This window comes from Struthio camelus, chromosome 1 (genome assembly GCF_040807025.1).
Source record: "Struthio camelus isolate bStrCam1 chromosome 1, bStrCam1.hap1, whole genome shotgun sequence".
Taxonomy (NCBI): domain Eukaryota; kingdom Metazoa; phylum Chordata; class Aves; order Struthioniformes; family Struthionidae; genus Struthio; species Struthio camelus.
In genome coordinates this window covers 201,746,222-201,765,359 of record NC_090942.1, presented here as the reverse complement: position 1 = coordinate 201,765,359, position 19,138 = coordinate 201,746,222, and the positions used below count along the sequence as shown (strand labels likewise).

The 19,138-nt window shown below is 42.9% G+C and overlaps 1 protein-coding gene across 4 annotated transcripts in view; it reads right to left on the bottom strand.

Annotated features, from left to right (window-relative positions):
* Positions 1-3,352: 3,352 nt before the first annotated feature.
* ATP8A2 (ATPase phospholipid transporting 8A2) overlaps positions 3,353-19,138 on the bottom strand; it is a 340,878-nt gene continuing 325,092 nt past the window's right edge. For 3 of the 4 annotated variants that reach the window (XM_068930206.1, XM_068930207.1, XM_068930208.1), the window contains exons 36-37: positions 12,371-12,462; positions 3,353-3,975 (exon numbers count right to left, since the gene is read on the bottom strand). In XM_068930206.1, coding sequence (XP_068786307.1) covers positions 3,878-3,975; positions 12,371-12,462 — 190 coding nt within the window. In that variant the 3' untranslated portion in view covers positions 3,353-3,877. The remainder of the gene's footprint in view (positions 3,976-12,370; positions 12,463-19,138) is intronic. The other variant, XM_068930209.1, reaches the window with a different exon arrangement.

Sequence of the window (19,138 nt, the reverse complement as noted above, 5' to 3'; positions counted from 1 at the left end):
GTAAAAATAATGTAATCTTAGTAACAGGAGACTTCCCTGCAGCATCTGCTATTAGCTGTTGGCTGAGGCAGGGAAAGAGACTGCACATTTTTGGCGTGCACTAAGAAGCGTGTGGTCTAGTGAAGTGTAGATTAGTGAGGCTTGACTGTTATCTTAATTTACAGCCCATATAGTTCACGTTAACTCCACACACATTTTTAGATACATTAGCAGCTTAGTTCGACTCAGATACTTTTGTTATTCGCCATTTCTCCCTGACAAGTTATTACCGACTTCCCATGTTAGCTCCCTACAGCAAGACCTGAAGCTCTGTCAAGGAAAAGAAAATGTCAACAGGCTTCTCAGCAGTGCTCAGCTTAGACTCCTGCTCACTATCTTTAATTTCTTACTAGGGAATTGTTAAAGGAACAGTAGCTTCTATGCAAATAGTGATTGCACTGTTGCAAAAAGGAGTAACCGGATCCAGGTTTAGCTTAGGAAAGTCACCACTTCTTCCTGAACACTCAAAAAAAAGCCACCAGGTTGGTCAGTGCAGTGGGCTGCCAAAGAATCCCTTTCCTGATCAACCCTAGGTGACTAACGTGGATGGTCAGGCAGAAATCTTCCATCCCTTCTGCTCTGATACCCTGTCTGGTTGATAATCTTTTCACATAGTGCTTTCAAAGATTGCTCCTACTGCTATAAGCATTTGTGTTAACGAACAAGCAATTTGCTTTATACAGAACAGCTACCCTCCTGCTTTTGCTAACACAACACTGGAATACACCTAATCACGGTTCACAAAGACAAGGAACTCCACCAGCCAGGCTATAGCACAGGACAATAGATTAATTCCCATAATGACTCCAAAGAACCAGAAGAATGCCAGGTCTTGACCTGGGTGGGCTCTACAGGATTAACTCAGATATAGATTAAGGCCTTACAGTGAAGATAAAGTCTGACCTGCTAGCCCCAGTGCCACGTACTGTATAGCATGTGACAAACCCCATGTGTAACTTCTATTGAGCTGACATCCAACACACGTACCTCAGTCTAAGCTCCTATTCACTCTAGGGAGAGTTTGTGTTTGTGACACACACTGACCTCAATTTAGCACGAGGTCAGAATGATACAGCCTGTAGTTTGCACTAATAAAATAAATCACACTAGATGACAGCAGCTCCTCCCCGGCTTCTCTCATTATGCTGTGTAAAACTTTGTTGCACTAAGTTAAGAATGGAAAAGACTCCAGGATCCTTTCTATTCTCTGCTTAACATATTTCTTTGCCCTTCTTCATTACTTAGAGGTTTTAAAAAGTTTTTTCCAGTATTCTCATGTAAAGCCTCTGAAATGTTTACCCATCAGTGTGTAGTGCGTGCCTTAGAGCACACTAAACTGGTCTTGCTTTGTCTCGGTAGGAAGTTAATTTTACTTGTGGGGTTACAAAAGGAAGAAACAGTTAGCACTTCTGAGGCCAGACGTGCCCCACACAGTTCCTAAACAGATTTTTTTTTCTAAATAAAAGGAAGTGTTTAATAGGTTAGATGAGCACCAAGATTTAAAAGTGCCTGAAATCAGGTTTAGCCTCCTCTTATTTATTCTCTCCCCCAGGATTCCTGCTTTTATACACACCTAATCTCCCCAAAAAACATACACACACGCGCGCTTGGCCCCTTGACATTCATGCCTATGGCAAAACTATTTGCAAGTTTCCCTTATTGCATAATTATCTCATTAGCGCCGCAGAAAGAGGGTGACGACTTTTCCTTCTGTGCCATCAGCCTAACCCAAGAACAATCCTGCCTGGTGCCGCAGAAGCAAAAACTATTTTTAATATGGACAGGGACACCAGGCCGCCTAGGTGGCTCTGGGAATTGCACTGCCGCACTTGCGTGCCAGCATTTACTCACAACCCTTCAGAAGTATTAAGCCAATAGGCCAGGCTGGTGATTTTCTTTTCCTCGGTGAACATAAATATTCATATTCAAATTGCTTTCAGATATATTTAAAATCAATAAAAGTTCTGGATGATGGGCAATAGGGTAAAAAACAGCGCCAACTTTTTAAATGCACACATGTAGCGTATGTATTAACCACGAAACCTGGCTAAAACACAGCAATATTTACTTTATGCTATTCAGAAACGTGGCTTGGTGACCAGAATTAATAGAACTTGTCTGAAAGACAGCATAGGCTTTCTATGAGCTCTTTCAGCTCTAACTTATTCCCCCACCTTTTTTTTTTTTCCTTCAGAGTTCCAATATATGCAGCAGCACGCTCGTCTCATTCACACAGCAAGTCAGTGAGGCCAGCCTTCCTTCCAGAGCTTGAGAGTCGGAGCGTGTCAGGAAACCTGCTGATGGATTAGATCTAGACAAGGGACTACTTTGGCTAAACAAACAAACTGCAGGTCTTTTCTACAAAATGATCGTGCGTGCGTGTGTGTGTGTGTGTGTGTGTACGTACACACGTGTGCATAAACCCTCCCTAACTTTCTTGTTCCTCGCTGTGGTAAACAACTAACGTAGCTGTGGCAATGCACCGTATGGATGGATCAGGACTTTCCTCTGGACCAAATGACCTCAGAGCGTTTCTACACAGCATAGCTTTTCTCCAGCACCAGTGAATTGGCTCTTGTTCAGGCTTCTCAAGGAGGAGATGAAGCACGTTCCTGGCCCTACTCTCTTCCGGTAGTAATTCCTCAGCTTTCATCCTTGCACTGAGTTGAGGATGCTTACTGATCTCTCCTCCTCTTCCTGTAGAGATTTTATGCCTTTGCATGTGAAAGTCAGACTAAACTTCTCCCCCATGCATTCCCCTTAGCTCTAACAGCAGAGGAGATAAAGGCACAAGCTTTTCAGATGTTTGGAAAGGAAATGTGTGCATTGGCGGAGGAGGTGAGCAATACTGCAGAAAAATTCCTCTCCGACCAGGTCCAAAAGTCATGAGCAGTTCCTTTGTACTCCCCTCACCTCAACTGCTGGAGGTCTCTTTACAGAGGAATAACCACTGACCTTTTAAATTCTCACTGTTTTGTTGTACTGTTAAAAGGGGAATGGGATAAGAGAGGGAAATCCTAGGCCAAATTTGAAGTGCACATTCAAATACAACCTGCAGAGATACCAGAACAGGGGCACCTATTTCAAATCTTTGTGCAGAATGCCATGCATCAACACAGCTGCCCTGCCAAGCTCTCCGAGTGCCACATCCTCGCTTTAACAGTAAGCTATTAACTGGTTTTTAGAAAACTAAGATACAGTCATAATAAATCCTGTAAGAGGACAAGAAATATTCTATATAATTCAGTGCTATCGTGTTATTCTGTTATGAGAAGGCAAATAAGCATTCTTTGCTACAGATTGTGTTTTCATTGAGATCGAGAGTTTTATGCCAAATTGTCTGTTAAAACCTTCAGTCAAATCTCGTAAACAGTGAATATTAGAGAGAATAAGGTTTGCATGCAGCCGTGTGCACTTGGCCTGCCTGTAACAAAACAGGAAATCTCAGCACCCCTGTTCCAATTAAGCAAAGGCTGATTTCTCATGGAACATAAATTTTCTACTTTTCCCCCAGAATAACCTTATGTTGATGTTTTAAATAGTGGTAAAAGATTGTTTTTAATTTCACACCTCACATAGCACAGTCAAATGCTTCAAACAACATAAACAACAGTTTAGGCAGAGCTTTGCAACCGAATTCAAACAATGATTCCTCCCCACAATAGGTACTCAAGGTTTGCAGGGAGAATACAGAAACCTGTTGGCTAAGGCCACAGAAATGAGTTCTCCGGTGTTTTCGCTGCTGCTGCTGCCGCCAACCTTAGTCACGGATGTGTTAACAGTGGATGCACCGATCCAAATCCCATTATTTCCACCGCCAATCAAGGAAAGTATCACATTATTGCACTTCTGCTCTCCTTTTGGTTGTATCATAGGATCGAACAACTTGTGACTGGGAAACAACACCATGTTCTTCTTGAGAAAATGCATACCCATCTGAAAGAGGAAAAGGAAGAAAAAAAAATCACTAGGCTTCAGCTCAAGGGTGCAACCTGCTTTCAGAAAGGCAACCTGCCTTTTTAGGCATCACTGAAGTTACATGACCGAGACTGCAATAATCTTCTTCGCTGTGATGTATCTCTGTTATTTAGAGCTGTTCATGACATTGCCCATGTGGCACAGAAAGGACAGTTTGCTGCCAATTCTGTCTTACTGCTCCCCTTACCAGGCCAGTTTAGTGTACATGGTCAATGCTTCCCTGAGTTAGCCTGACCAAAAAACTACAGATGGACTTGGACACTAGGTTAGCTCCCACAGGGGCAGAGGATCTTCAAAAACTTAACAGATTGGTAGAGACCTGCATTTTTGCTCGACTCCTCTACAGTCTGCTTGATGAGATCTACACTTTCCCTGGGGGAACATGAAAATGTCTAGTCCACAACTGCCATCTGAGTCACATATTTCTTGTTTCACCATTCAAGAAATTTTTGTACAGATTTCCAGGTGGCATCTGGCAAATCACATCGAGAAACTCTTCATTCTCTTAGCTAGTCTCCCTTGAATAGAACAAACATCAGCATACTCTGGAGATGAAGACTATTTTGCACAAATCTGTCCCATTGCCTAGCACAATCTTCTGACCTTCCTTGAAATTTTTCAAATTAAAAGAAATCTGACACATTCCTCTAAGTTATGTGGATAAGGGAAGTGATGTGTCTGACATCATCTGGAAAACACATTACCGGTAAAGCAATCATGACAGCTAAAGGGCCAACGTGGTGAAACACCGAACAATATTTAAACCAGATATGACCTGCAAAAATTCTTGAATGGAAAACTAAAGCAAAGGACAGTGACACAAGGGAACACTGATTTTCACTGAAAATGGGCAATCACAAGGGAAAAGAGGAAGACAGGGTGATTAAGACAGTCACAAAATATGGAAAAATAGAAAAGTCACAGCATATACAGAATCAGGCAAGGCTTTGCACCAAGAAAGTAAGCCAAGACTTAGGAGATGTGATTTCTGCCTAGAGGAACCCAAGAATGATACCATGGCTCATATCCACGAAAGTTGCCATCTCCCTCGGTGCAGCTCTGGAAGTGGGAACTTGTGACTTCTGAAACCCTACCCTGGGTCTATCCAGGCTGGAGCACCTCATAAAGCTGGACAGAAGTCTCAAGGACTACCCCGAGACCTTGCAATTGCCTTTCAGGAGTCGCCCCCCCCTTAACACTCTCAAGGCCTCTTTTCCCCAGACCAGGTACCAGACTGCATTCATAGCAAAGAGGGGACCCCCATATGGCACATGGGACTGATCACCCTCCTAGGCTAGGGGGGCTGTGAGGTCCCTACACAGAGCTTGGTCCAGTAGATCTCCACTGAGCTTCCTCCACTCATGCCCAAACACAGTCTGCTTTGAAGCAGGTGGCTGACACTAATAGCCAAGAGAAGCCTGGAAGGCCAGAAGTGAATGGTATCCCCTGAGTGAGGCTTGTTGAAGCTTCACCTACCTTGGCAACTAAATCAGGACTAAGTGAGCTGAGCACAGACGCTCAAGCACTCCTGGATCTTCTCCTCTGGCTGATTCATCCACATAAGGCAGGTACTAGGTCCTAAGTAATTGTGAGCAGCACAGAAAAGTCCCACAGTACTAGAGACGACCCTTGCTCAAATAACGGCCAGGGTCCTCACTCCTGTCTCACAGGATCCAGGTAGACATCACCTCTGAAGCCAGAGGGGCTTTGCTGCAGATTTGAGTCCATTTCCCTAGTGGGCTGACTGCAAGAGCATATGAACTCTGATCTGATTACATGACTGATCCCAGCATCTCTTTTTATTTTCCCTGAGCACTTCATGCCAACATACGTACAACTACAGAGGTACAGGTTGTTTTTTGCTGTCTCTAGCTGAAGGTTCACAAAATATATTCACAAAATTCAAACTCTCGTTTGGAAAAAGTATGTGCATGCTGGATAATTGCAAAGGAAATGTGATTTACAAAACAGGCTTTCAGTTGGGGGCGGGGGAGGGGGAGGTGGATTCACACTTATATACCCTCAGTGGGTTTGTTCCACTCCAAAGGTCAGTATACTGTTAATTTTTTGGCAAAAATCTCAGTAGCAAGTCAATTTGATCAAAGACCACAAGATTAAGCCCTATAGGACTGAAGGCAGTGCCCCATAACCTGGCCTGCATCAAGACAGCTTTGCTCTAGTTACTTACCCAATAACATCATTCAGGGCAGTAGATTCTTCAACCGCTGCAACTACTCCAAACTGGGACTTATCACACAAGCTTGCAAAGTCCGTCAGCTTTAGCTCTCTTTCCATTATCTGCTTATTTCCAGTGTTAGCACAAGCCTATAAACAGCTAGGCAGCCTAGTCCCTCTGCAAGGCCAATGCAAAGTGCAATCAAATAAATCTGTGTTTAACTCTCACACCAGTAGAAAACCCGTTGGGCTGAAAATTTTGGCTGCGCTAAGAGGACCTACGGTATTCTTACACCCTAGCGTCCTTGATCCATTCTGACACAGCAGCCACTAGCGTGCTGTGCATACAACATGGGAAAGGCTATAACCCTGGGACTTGCATATTCTCTTCATTCACTCGAAGTTTAACATTTGGCCGTTTATTTAACTTTTCCTTGTTCTCGATACAGGAAGGTGACTTCGTTTTATGCAGGATTTTTTGGTTTTTTTTGTTTTTTTGTTTTTTAAATCGAGCTTCAAGTCGTTCAGGCAGCTGACTGTGCCTCCCTGAATCAGAAAGCGCTTGAGTCCTGTCCATGCTCCCGAAGCAGCTCTGTGTTTCCACTATTCTCAGACCCCATCCAAAAACAATGAAAGTTTCCATCTGTCGCTGACTAGGGAACTTTTTGGAAGTTTGAACTTTTCCCCTAACTCTGGTTTTAAAACCACACCTATCACCCCGCACGGGGAACAAGGCGCTCATTGTCGTGCAGTGCCGCAGCAGCCCACGAAGGAGCGTTTCTTCGGGGCCTTCTGGGCACAAAAGCCTCAAAGAAACGCTCCTGGCTGCCTCAGAAGGAAGAGCCTTTGTACTTATGGCCTTTCCGTTAAGGGAGCAAAGTAAGGAAGACTTCTGAATATCTGACAGCGTGGCTCATTTGTTAAGAAGAGATTTGCATTCTCTTCAAATCTAAGGTTTCACCGGTACCAGATATTATCAGGCTACCTATCGAATTTTAAAAGCACCTTGTTTTTTTTAGCTTTGATATTCTATTAGTAGATCAGAATCTAGTCTCCCATTAGGCTTCTAAGTTAACAGAACTTTCCCCTGTTCACTGCAATGACTATTCTGGTCTGTCCAGTCCTGGATTAGAGAAATGGTCTGCATACATATGTCTTGCAAAGGACCCTGCATGATCCCAACAGCTTGTGAGAGCAGGACCGAAGAGGGTCCAGAGGGCTCTTTTTATTCCAGGGAATCTGCTCCGGGAAAGACTGTGTGCAGCTCCAGGTACTTCAGAGATTTACTCCAGAGGCCTCCTACTCGCACTCTCACCTGAGACAGCCGAGTCGATAGTCCATGGCTTGTTTAAGCCCAACCAGCATGAGGGAGGCCAGTTCTGGAAGCCTGTTAGCTCCAGAGCTGGTTCCCTCCTTACTTTAAACCTCCCCAACCAACATTTTACTGTTTTATACATGCAGTGGTATTACAGTTTAGTATAGTCCCAAGTATAACATGCATTTTACCAGGATGTTGTTTGTGTTTGGAAAAATATGCCCAGATTCAAATCTACTAAGGTGACATTTGGGGGGGGGGGGGGGGAAGCTGATTTTTATCATCCGCTTTTTTTTTTTTTTTTTTAAGGAATTATTCCTTTCAGAAATCAAAATATCTCTAACAAAATAAAAATCAGTGTTAGAATATTGCTTGGCCAGCCAAAGTCTCTCTCAGGCCAAAAGTTTGGTTCTACGTAGCTTTTAAAGAGAGTTGATGAGATGTCACAGTTCATATTTACCAATTAAACAGTAAATGCTAACTCAGCATGACTTCTCAAGGAACCCTCTCTTGAGCTTATCCTGGGAAAGTGAGAGCTGCTTTGTCTTGGACGTTTTGACGAATACTTACAGAAATCATTCATTTCTCTGCTGATAAACTATGTCTGTGTTTTCTAAAGGACCCAAGAGGAATTCCTGACAAATGGTCCCATCATTGTCTTCCCAGAAACTAAACTACTGGTATTTGTATGTAGAAAACATGGTACCAGATGCCACAGCATCACTTATTAACTAACCATTGCTATTTTTCTTAAAAAAATTGATTTTAAAACATTGCAACTCACCTCGACAGTCAGTGAATATCTAGTTGTCTTTTAAAACATATCAAATATATATTTTTTCAAATGCATTCAGTATAAGAGGAAATGGAGTTTAAAAAGCATCTCAAATAGCTACCCGGTTGTTTTTCAAATGAAAATGCACCAGGAGAAAAGCGAGAGGAAAAAGGTATCTGCTAGTGGAGAATAAATGGTGAGATTAGAGCCCTCAGCATGAACACATTATTATTATTTATTATTCGCCAGCCCCCATACTGTGAAACAAACCTCAAATGACAGGTGCTTTTTCTCCATTGATTAATAAGGTGCAAAGCATACCCTCTGTGTTCAGATTTACTCCACGCAGTCGTCATACTCTGTCAAAGGAAGAGGGATTTTCTCTCCCAGCATAGGAAATCTGGGCCAAGCGCAGTAATCCTCATTCAGGCAGAGCTCTCCACGTTTCAGGGGGAGCGTGCAGCTCTGTTTTTAAGAACGTGCTCGGACAAATCACAACCAACCAGTGACAGCAGATATTCTGAATTATAAGAGCAAAGGCACTACAGGGATCACTGGGGACCTTCCACATGGGCAGCCAGGGTGGAGGGTACCTGACTAAGGGGAAAACGTCACTGGCCTCATCCTGCTGCTCTGAGGTGAGAGGGGCTGGTCATGCAGGAGGAGAAGAAACAAGAATGGCTTTTCTCTGTCCACGGGGCTTGTTGGAGGTAGATGCTACTAGGTCAAGAGAGTGCTCCTAGGCCCTGGCACTGAACTGACATGACAGCTGTACTTCCACAGGCTCAGAGCAAGAAGAGACGCTAACATGTATGGAGCCTTGGAGAACTCACTTGGGAAAAACCTAATTGCCAGCAAATCCTTCAAGACTAAGAGCATTTAAGAGTCAAACCTAAGACTGCTCCCTCCCTGGAACGGTGGCCCCACCGCACCCAAGGGAAGGGTCCAAAGAATGCCTGTGAGAGCAACCCGGTGGCATTTCCTGCTCGCTCTTAAGAGGCTTTAGAAAGCAGACGGGAACCCCCCGACTTCACACAGGCACCTCCAACAGGAGCTGCATCAAGTCCTGCAGGCGAGTGCCATCACCACTGCCTACAAGATTTCACCAAGACATCAGCACACAAGCTTGTCATCACTACAAATTCTACCACTAAAAGCCTCATGACAATACCATCTAACTGGGACTTCACCGGATAAGATTTTTTTCCCCTAATTTGTTAATAAATCTTCCCAGCTCTCATACTGATGGGAAGAAACTGCACAAACTTTGATGGTACAGTTTGTAGCTAAATTTGCTTTATGTTTCTGGCAGTTCTACATGATACAAGAACACAGAAAAAAAGCCAGAGCAAGAAAAACAACCACAAAGGTCTAACACGCTTACGAGTATACCTATGAGGTCCCTTCCAAATGGGCATGAACTACTCTCCCGGGCAGCTGCTCTGAGCCAATTCCTCTACTGGGAGAGCAACCTGAAGCAACTGGTACTGGCTGGTGTTTATGTATGACTGGCAAAGTACCGGCCTCGTGGCTGTGTGCCTCCCTTTTAGTTTGGGGGCTAAATCTGCCAGAACACAGCGCTTAATGTGAGCACACCAGCCCCGGATCGTGCCTTAAGGCAAGTGCTGTGCTAATGTTTTTGGGTAGGACGCAGCTCACCAGCACACAGCTAAGGAAACAAGCAGACTGAATGTCTATCTTGCAGAAAAGGACTGTGCAGACTTGCTTTAAGCCATCTTTTTTTGCCCTGTAGACCACTAGCAGCAGCCCAGAAACTCCTTGTATGATTTTTCTAGCATTTGTCTCATTTCCATGTGATTGGAAACAAAAAGGGATTTAGGCATTGTTTCTTCACCAGTAATTAAGAAATAGCTGTTATCAAAAGTAAAATAAAGATGCAGCATTGATTTGAGATTTACTTTACAATCTGCGAGGAAACTGAAGTGTGTTTTTCTTCCTTGCTGTGGTCAGAGCAATCGATTTGCCTAAGCCTTTGTCAGCTCTAACTAAACAAACCGTTCTCCTGCTTTATGTGCAAGTGTCAGATTCTGAGTTGAAGTCACACGAGCAATTTTTGGGAGAAGTGGCCTTCACAGGCTGGGAACTTGGAGTCTGGTGAAAACACATGAACAGTTCAAGACTTCAAACAGAGTGCATGTAGTGTGATTTAAGATACTGGCCCAGCATGTCAAGGCTACTGCCCTATTCATCAATTCTTTGCTTTGAAGATTTCCAGCATTTAGTAAACAGTTGTACAATTTAGGGTTGTGAAAACAGCACATATGTTCCCAGGATTTCACATGGCCTTGTACATATAGCAGCTACACAACATTTCAAAATAACATTTGACAAGAGACGACAGAAGTTTTAAAGAATCATGGATATGCCATAAAAAGCCTTTTCAGTCCTAGCAGCTTTACAATGAAAATTTACTTTCATGTGAAAAACAGACGGCTGACTGTAACCTGTCCTGACTAGGCTGACTCATTTAGCACTTAATCATTTGCATTTATAGGGGACTGGTTATCCAAATCACGGCTCATTTGATATCTCATTTTTTCTTCCCAATAACTATTCACCTACGAATAACCTGATGATGTGCTCCACAAAACTCAAAGCATAGACCAAGTCTGACCAGGCACCACCAGTGTATCTCCTTTCCGCTCTGTGCTAAGTCTCTACAGCAGATTTCCTTGACAACAATTTATGTGTTTTACAGATTTGTTCTGCCAATCACCTCCTCTGGCATTTCCTCAGAGAGTGCGTTTGCGGGCCAGAGGAGAGCCGCAGGCAGCAACCCCAGCTCCGTGACACAGAGGGGTAAATCCTGGAGGGAGCCCGTGGCCCCAGGGCTGCCCTGAGGCCGGGGCAGTGGGCTGATGGTAGAAGGCCCTGCATCCCTCTGGCAGCGACAGCCCCACGGTTGCTCTGGCCTCAGCACCCAGGGCACCCCCTGTCTGCAGGGGACAACAACCAGCGGATCCAGCACCTTCCCTCCCGTTCTGGTCAAATGCCCCCTGGAATATAGGAATACTCCGACATTTGCGTGCTCACATCCCATCCCCACCTCCACGGCCTAGACCACAAGAGCCTGCTAAAGAAAAGGATGAGTGAGGTTTGACTCCGGTTAACTTGCTGGGATTCTTAAACAGGCAAACAAAGGTTCAAAACCCAAACCCTGTGTGCCTGCCCCTTGCCCCGTGAGCAGCAGCACAGCACGCAGGGGGGCTATTTTCTTAAGTAAGATGAGCATATTTTGGCCAACTGCCTAATCACAAGAAAGACTGCGCTTCATCACTCGAAGGGGTGACTGGACTACCTGCTCCCCCAGCACACCTTAGTCCTTGGGTGCCTCTGGCCTACAGAGTTTTTACATTATTTTTTAACACTGTGGAAGCCCTGACAACACACACAGGTTTGTCATACAGTTGTTGCAGGCTTGTCACACAGTCCTCTATGAAGGTGAATAACTGGATCACCTCAACATAAGCAAGAAATACAGTTTATTCTATATAGCAGCAGACACTCTAGCTACTCATAGTAGTATTCTATGTAGCAGTAGCAAGGTGTAAGGTTGCATCTCTTCTCCCAGCAGAGGGCAAAAAGAGGGATATGAGTGAAGCCGTTCTGCACGGCATGGCTTGCTTCATCAGAAGTATATAAAACATGTAAGTTGCACCACTGAAATACTGCTGTATTCTCAAAGCCTCAGCTGATAAGACTTTTTAGAAAGGAACCATTTCTATTTAAGCAAGGCTCTATCACAACATTTATTTTATCCTGCAGAGTTTTTGATTTTACAGTATTCCTGAGACTATCAGGATTTTACATGTAGAGAATAAGCGTATTGGGATTTTGTCATTTGGGCCTGTTGATTGGATCCTAGGGAATTACCCACGTTTGAGCTCCACTTGCCTAGGGCCAAATACACTAATTCCACTTCCAAATGTATGTCTCTTGGTTGGCAGCTCACCCTCTGCACTAGATTATCTCTACCTACAATTTAATTAAAAAATAATCATCCGTCGCTTCACTCATCTGGGACTGACTGCTGTGAAACACACGTGCATACATGATCCACTACTTACGTGATACACTTTGCTGGACAGAATGAGCTCGGAAAAGGCTTGGAGGAGTTTTCCTACCAAGCCTTTTTAACAAATGATCACGTTCGTTCACGCTGAGGGAGGAAAAGAAATATGTATATCAGTGAGTAGGCAGATAATTTCAAGATAAAAGTCAACTATATTTAAAGTACTTGGCAGCTTCGGCTTTGTTAGCATTTGTTACAATGGCTGTAGCATAAAAAAGAATCTCATCTTTCTTTAAGCTGCATGCTATCAAGAGCACTCTATAATAACGAAAAACCCTCCTTTTTAAGGCCATTTTGTCTAAGTATACATTTAGTTGATCTACCCCTGATATCACCATCATCCTGATGGTGATGTCTATAGGCCTTTCATATGATTTGTACCAAATATGACATCTCAAGTGATATAGAGCATATAAAAGAAGATCTATTTTTACTATTATACACACAAACCATGACACCCACAAAATGCCTTAGAGAGAGGGAGCAATGTGCTGTAGCTTAGCACATGGTAAAAGGCTTCTATCACACCTGCAAAATGACCCAAAATAACCGAAAGTGGCACAAATCACTAATTTTGTCTTCTAAAGAACACTCTCATTTCCACCTATACTGAAAAAAAAAAAACCCACTTTCTACCCAGTTTTTAATTAAAACTCCCTTTGGTTTGTTTACTTCATTTTGAAGGCCTGAAAAATTATTATTGAATTTACAGAAAGTGAAAGTAAAAACAAAGTGAAAAATATGATATTCTTGTCAATCAGTTCAAAGAGACAAAACTGACTAGATTTAATATACATGTATAAATCATTACAGCTACTACCTACACTGATTCCTATTTAAAAAAAAAAAAAAAGCAAAACACACCACACCACTCACTTTGAGAACTTTATGCCCAAAATAGGCAAATGATGTCTAAGATCCAGTTTCAAAGCGCTTAACTAGGCATGTAAGTCTAACAAAGATGTCCAAATGTTGTTGAACTGAGGTCTCAAATAGCTGTTAAATATCAGAATATTATGAAATACATATTATACTCTATTTTAGTTGAAAGTTACTGTGGGATTGGGTGTTTCTCTCTTTCCTCTTTTCTGAGTCTCACACTTGTTCCTAATACTGGGATGGGGACCATGAATAGAACAGATCTGTTTGCTTATATGGCTCTTTCCCATTTTTTGATCCCATTTGCACCATGTTCGCACCAGCCATTTCAATTTTCAGTCTGCTCGTTCTTTCACATCTTTATTCACAAGCAGTAATTCCACTGGTTATGCTGCAAATGTGGATACACGTCTCAAATATGAACATTGATATCTTCCTTGGGTTAGCTTACAAGTTCACATATATTTGGTGTATGAAATGGAAATCCCAGTAAGCACAGCTGCTGCTGTCAACAAGCTCACAACAGCTTTAAACTGGCAACTCCCTTTCACTGAAGCAGTTTGCTAACTTCAAACAAGAAAGTAACTACAAGAATCTCCAAGATGTCTATAGCATCTATGTGGGCTTACATTTCACTTAACATTCCATTAGGTTAATATCCAGACTCAAAGTCCTCTGTTCAGTGCCTAAGGAGATGTCCAAGAAAGCAAGGGAGGAATCCTTCTATTTTCTCCCTATGGTCTCCAGTCTAGCCACCTGAACCAGGAAACTGCAGAGCCCATTCACCCTCTGTTAAACCCCTTATAACTATCAGCATTTCCAGACACTGTTTTTTTCCTCTCCTTTCCTTGGGACAGCAGAATTACACTTGTAACTGATATGCCAGGTTCTTTTTTCTGCCTGCAGTCACATCGGTGTTTTACACATTCCTCGATATAAAACACAAGTTGATGACAGATTTGGAAGTAAAACTACAGAAAAACTAAGAGCATCAGAAAATCTAAGAGCTCTTATATCATTAAATCCACACGCATTCAATGAAGAAAGGACTAGAAGTCTCCACTAAAAGCAGAGTTTCAGCATGGGAGCTTCTGAAGCTCGTAAGATCCAGCTGGTAAGAAAGACTGGCTGGTTGTAAGATAACCAAGCGCACATACAATAAAAGCTCCAACAGTGCAAAAGAGGTAGGAGAGTAGAAATAGCGCACTACATAGGATCAGTGGACAGGAGGATGGCACACACAAAGTGAGACACGAGATTTCTCCAAGTTCGAACAAGCTTACAGAGTTGGCAGTCTCTATCAGTACCAGCGTGTGCACAACACACTGATACTGTGTTGTGCAACCTCACGCTGATTGTAGAGGACTTCTGAGAACTTGGAAGACTGGTAAGAGTAGCCAAACACTGTCTGAAGCTACTAGTATCCTGTGAATGAAAGAAGTGAAAAGAACAAAATATTCCAAAGGCATACTATCATTACAGCAGGAGAGAAAAAGTAAAGGGTTGTGGGTTTAGGGAACGCTTGCTCATGTAAAGGAGAACATGCAGGCTGGGTCACTACCATCTCAGTAGGAGGAGAACCAGAAGGCAGCCTGGATAGACTTTAAAAAAAAAAAAACCTTAAACTAATCAAGAAAGTTATTTCTAAGGGACAAATATGCAACATTTTCCACAAAATTCTGATATTGAGAATGCTATTAGCCGAGGCAGCAAAAGACATGAGGAACAAATTCTCTAACTGCCCGCCTATCATATAGCAACAGATAAAATGCAAGATGTTATCTGCTACAGGCCGCTAATAGTTAGGCTGTTTAAACTTTTATTTGCGATGTGTGGAGGAAAGTGTGCTATCAAGGGACTTTTGAACATGACTGACAAGAGTGCTGCTCCAAGGAAGCCACAGCTACATAATCTTTGATATTGCTAATTATAAAGAACAATTTCATAACTGAACTCATATCTGAGTTTCCCATTTGGGAAATTATATTGGATCTCATCTGTGCAGAGAAAGAAAAGCTCATGGCAGAATGAAAGCAATTGTTGTTTAAATACAAGTGAAGATTAAATAGACTGAGAGTCAAGACCAGTCAAGTAGTAAAAAACAAACCCTTAATACACAGAGGTGAATGCAACACAGCTCTTCTGAAATGGATAGGCATTTGATTTTTAACAGAAATTAATCTCCCAGTACAACCCTGAAAGGAAAGTCAGGTTAAGTGGATTTCTTAACAAGACCCTCATGTTTGCACTGATATCAACAGATTCCCTGCTTGCAGGAGAGGCTTTCTTCTGTTACCAACAGATAACAGAACAAAGTACAGACATCTCATCAGTCTCCCTCACGCTATGGTGCAAAACTAACAGTGAACTCCGACTCCTACGAGCAAGGTTAGGCCTTGCCCACAGAAACGTTGCATGTAAATCAGTCCTGAGTATTAGCCATGATTGTCAATGCTAATTCTGCTTTCCAGCCACTCAGTGCCAGTGTCTAAACCCTCCTACACAAAGTCTTGCCAAAGCCGGATCTATGGATGGGTCTGTTAAAATGCATCAAGCCAAAAAATAAAAATTAAAAAAAAAATCATGAGAACGTACTCTGAATCCTGGATATAGTTGTGCTTATACTCAGGACCTAGATGATGATGTCAAAGTGAGGAAATGACAAAACCAGACATCCTTACAGGATTCAGTGACCCAGAAAGTGACAGTGAAATAGGCTTAAGCTGGTTGGTTAGTAACTTCAGAACGAGTAAGGGAGACACATCATCTATCCGTGATTACATGAAGGACAAAGGACAGACAAAATGCTTTGAGTTAAACCAAACAAATAGTAGCTCAGAAAAAAAATCTGGAAAAAAAAAAACAAACAAAGGGTTATTATGAAAAAGTGATAAAAGAAGTCATTACTCAAGTCATCTAACACCGGGGTGGGGGAAGAATACCTCGTGCAAAGAATACCTCGGCAACAGCTTCCCAAGAGGGTCAAGATGATTCCAGTCTGTCTGGAAATCTGTGCTAACAACATGACACTAATTCATTAAGCGGATGACAAACTAAAGAGTAAACTAAAGGCAACATACTAGTTCGTAACAATATTTTCCATTGCATAATGGAAACGACTCTTCCACTTTGTATCTGAATTGCTCCAAGGTATCAACAGAGACCCCAATTTTATTTTTTCACATTCCCTTCTTCTCACTCCTCATAATAGCAAACAGTCCTTAAATCTAGGCAACAAACATCTGGCTTTACACAATCAAATGAGGAGCATCAAAACAAACAGAATAATTCAAAGCTGACCACAAGGTCCCACTGGCTCATTTGCTCAAGTAATTAAAAAAAGATGAGCTTCACCACCAATTAACCTACTGAGCACTAATTAGCGTTAATGAGGATTTGCAGAACTTGGTATAGCTTGACCCAGAACGTCCTCCTGAGTTCACTAATTGGCTGGTGGCAAAAGCAGGGCTCACAAAGGAGGGAAGGTTGAAGTGGATGCAGGTGTCTCTCTTAAAACAGGGTCTTCCCTGAGAAAATGCATGCACTGCTCAGTTAAACAAAAAAAAAAAAAAACCTCAATGTCCCCCTTCTTGCACAAGAACTAACTCTTGTGAAACGAGTTCATATTTTGTTACGATTCATTAGTTGAGATGCAGAACATAGGCACACATAGTGGGCAAAGATACTTTGTTGCTGTTGTTTTTAGCCTGCTGCCCTTCAGGATTATTCAAAATTCAATCAGATACACACACATGAAATGATTTGCTTTCGTTTCCTGCCTTTCTACTTCCTTGAAGGAAGAATTATGCTATTTGTAAGTGAAGCCTAACTAGAGCTACTAAAAATTCCACAAGTAAAATTCAGAAGTGTGTATCCCAGCTGCTGCCCCTCCACCATAAGCCCACACAGTGAATACGTAGCAGCGGCAAGGCTGTTCAGCGCAAGAGACCCAGTACTACTACATTAGAGGGTAAGCCCAGAGGACAAGGAAACACGCAGCTGTTTTTCCTGTCATTTGGATAACTATGAATCCCTTTGCCCTACTGCCTGCAAGTGCAGTGGCACAATTTCTTCTCTTCTATGCCACTGTTGCTGCATTAGCAACAGCTAAATCACTGCACAGCTACGGTTTAAAATAGAAAACTCTGAAGCTCAGGCTGAAATTCGGCCTTTTACTCCATGGCACCCCCCCCCCCACCTCCCCAAATCCATACACACTTGCAAATGGAGTGGTAAATACACCCTTATTTAGCATCTTTCTTTCCACTTTCCCATTAAACGCTTTGTTGTCTGAGATGCCCTGTCTGGCCTGCATTCGTCTGCTTTTGTAAGCGACGCCTTGGCCCTCGCTGCTGGTGCGCTAGGAGAAAGCCAGGGCAGTGAGGAAGACGAGAAATAATTGTTGCAAAACATCTGATGCGGCTAAACAGAAGTTAAAAGATCAGGAAGTTTCCGTAGCTGTAATCTTTGGCTTCGGATTAGATTTTGAGGGAGAAGAGGATACTCTTCTCTTTCAATTTAGAATTAAAACCCAGTAACGGTTTTCCTCCATACTTCCCAAACAACAACTTACACAAAAGCTTACTGTTTCTCTGTTGACACATTTCTGTCCCTGAAAGTTACATCAGCACAAAACATTAAGAGGAAGACAGAAGGTCTGAAGCAGAAACAGGTTTTCCAGCTTTGATCAGTCATAATTGCCAAACCATTTACAAGCAGATTGTTGACTTTCATTTCCATCTCTTGGTTTTCAACCTCCATTAAGTTTCCTCCAAAGGTCAATCAGAGGTTCAGGCATGATGAATTTTACATAAGTGTGACCTGGCACAGAGGACTCGCGGATGCCTCCCTGGCTGCAGGAACACACCAATTATTTCTGAGGATTCGTTCAGTTCTCACTAGCTCTAGCTCTCTCTCTCACCTCTCGCGCGCGGCAACGCTGTTTAAACACAAGCGCCAGGCGTTGCTCTGGCAGACCCAGAGCGGGTAAGGGAGTGCAGGCAGAGTCTGCGGCCACACTTTTACAACGGCCCGGAGGAGACCTACTCGTCTCCCCTCCACTCCATCCTCCCTGCTGCCTGACGCACTTCTCCAGCACAGCCCTTGATTTAACTTGTTTTCTTTTGGCTTAGACTCGAGCGCGTTTCTTGACTTCGCATAAGGGAGCTGTTAAAACGGAGCTATGCAGTGGGCAAAGAGATGACAACTGAGGCAGACTTGGCATAAGGAGAACGGAAAAATAACATTCTTGCAGACCAGGAACTCAAAACTAAACAAGCCCACAAATAATCTCAGGTGCGAGTCACGCGAATGCTGAGGATTCAGCAAAACTGCATGTGCTGAAGTACCCAGCACAAGCCAGGGCTTTGGAGGAAAGGCCTGTTCATGTGCAAGTTTCGCTCTTACTGGCTGAGTAAGCAAATACACCTCATCCTCTGGGCTTTGGAGACACTGCAGTAACGAATCACCCTCCCACAGAATAGTCAAAGCTACAGCCGTCTGCTGGTTTCTCTGTTTTTGTCCATAAAGGGGAGATGTTATTTTTAGTTATCTAGCATCGGATTGCAGGAATGTTTTACTATGAGGTCAATCAGGGTAGGAGGTCTTTTTAATTTAAAAGGCAAACAGACATTACTGATAATGAAGCTGCAATGTAATCAAAGGAGAGCATTTCACAAGGAAGTGTCTGAAGCATCTAAACAGTAAAACAAAAAATCAGCATTTTCTTTGCGGAGTCAGCGTCTACGCACATACTCCTTAATCACTCGAGATGCAGCTGAAGTAAAGAAACATCCAGTTTCAAGCCCCTTCTCTATTTTCCTGTAAATATTCAGCAAACCATCAACAAAGTTCAGACTGCGGCTGCAACACTGCAGGTTACCAA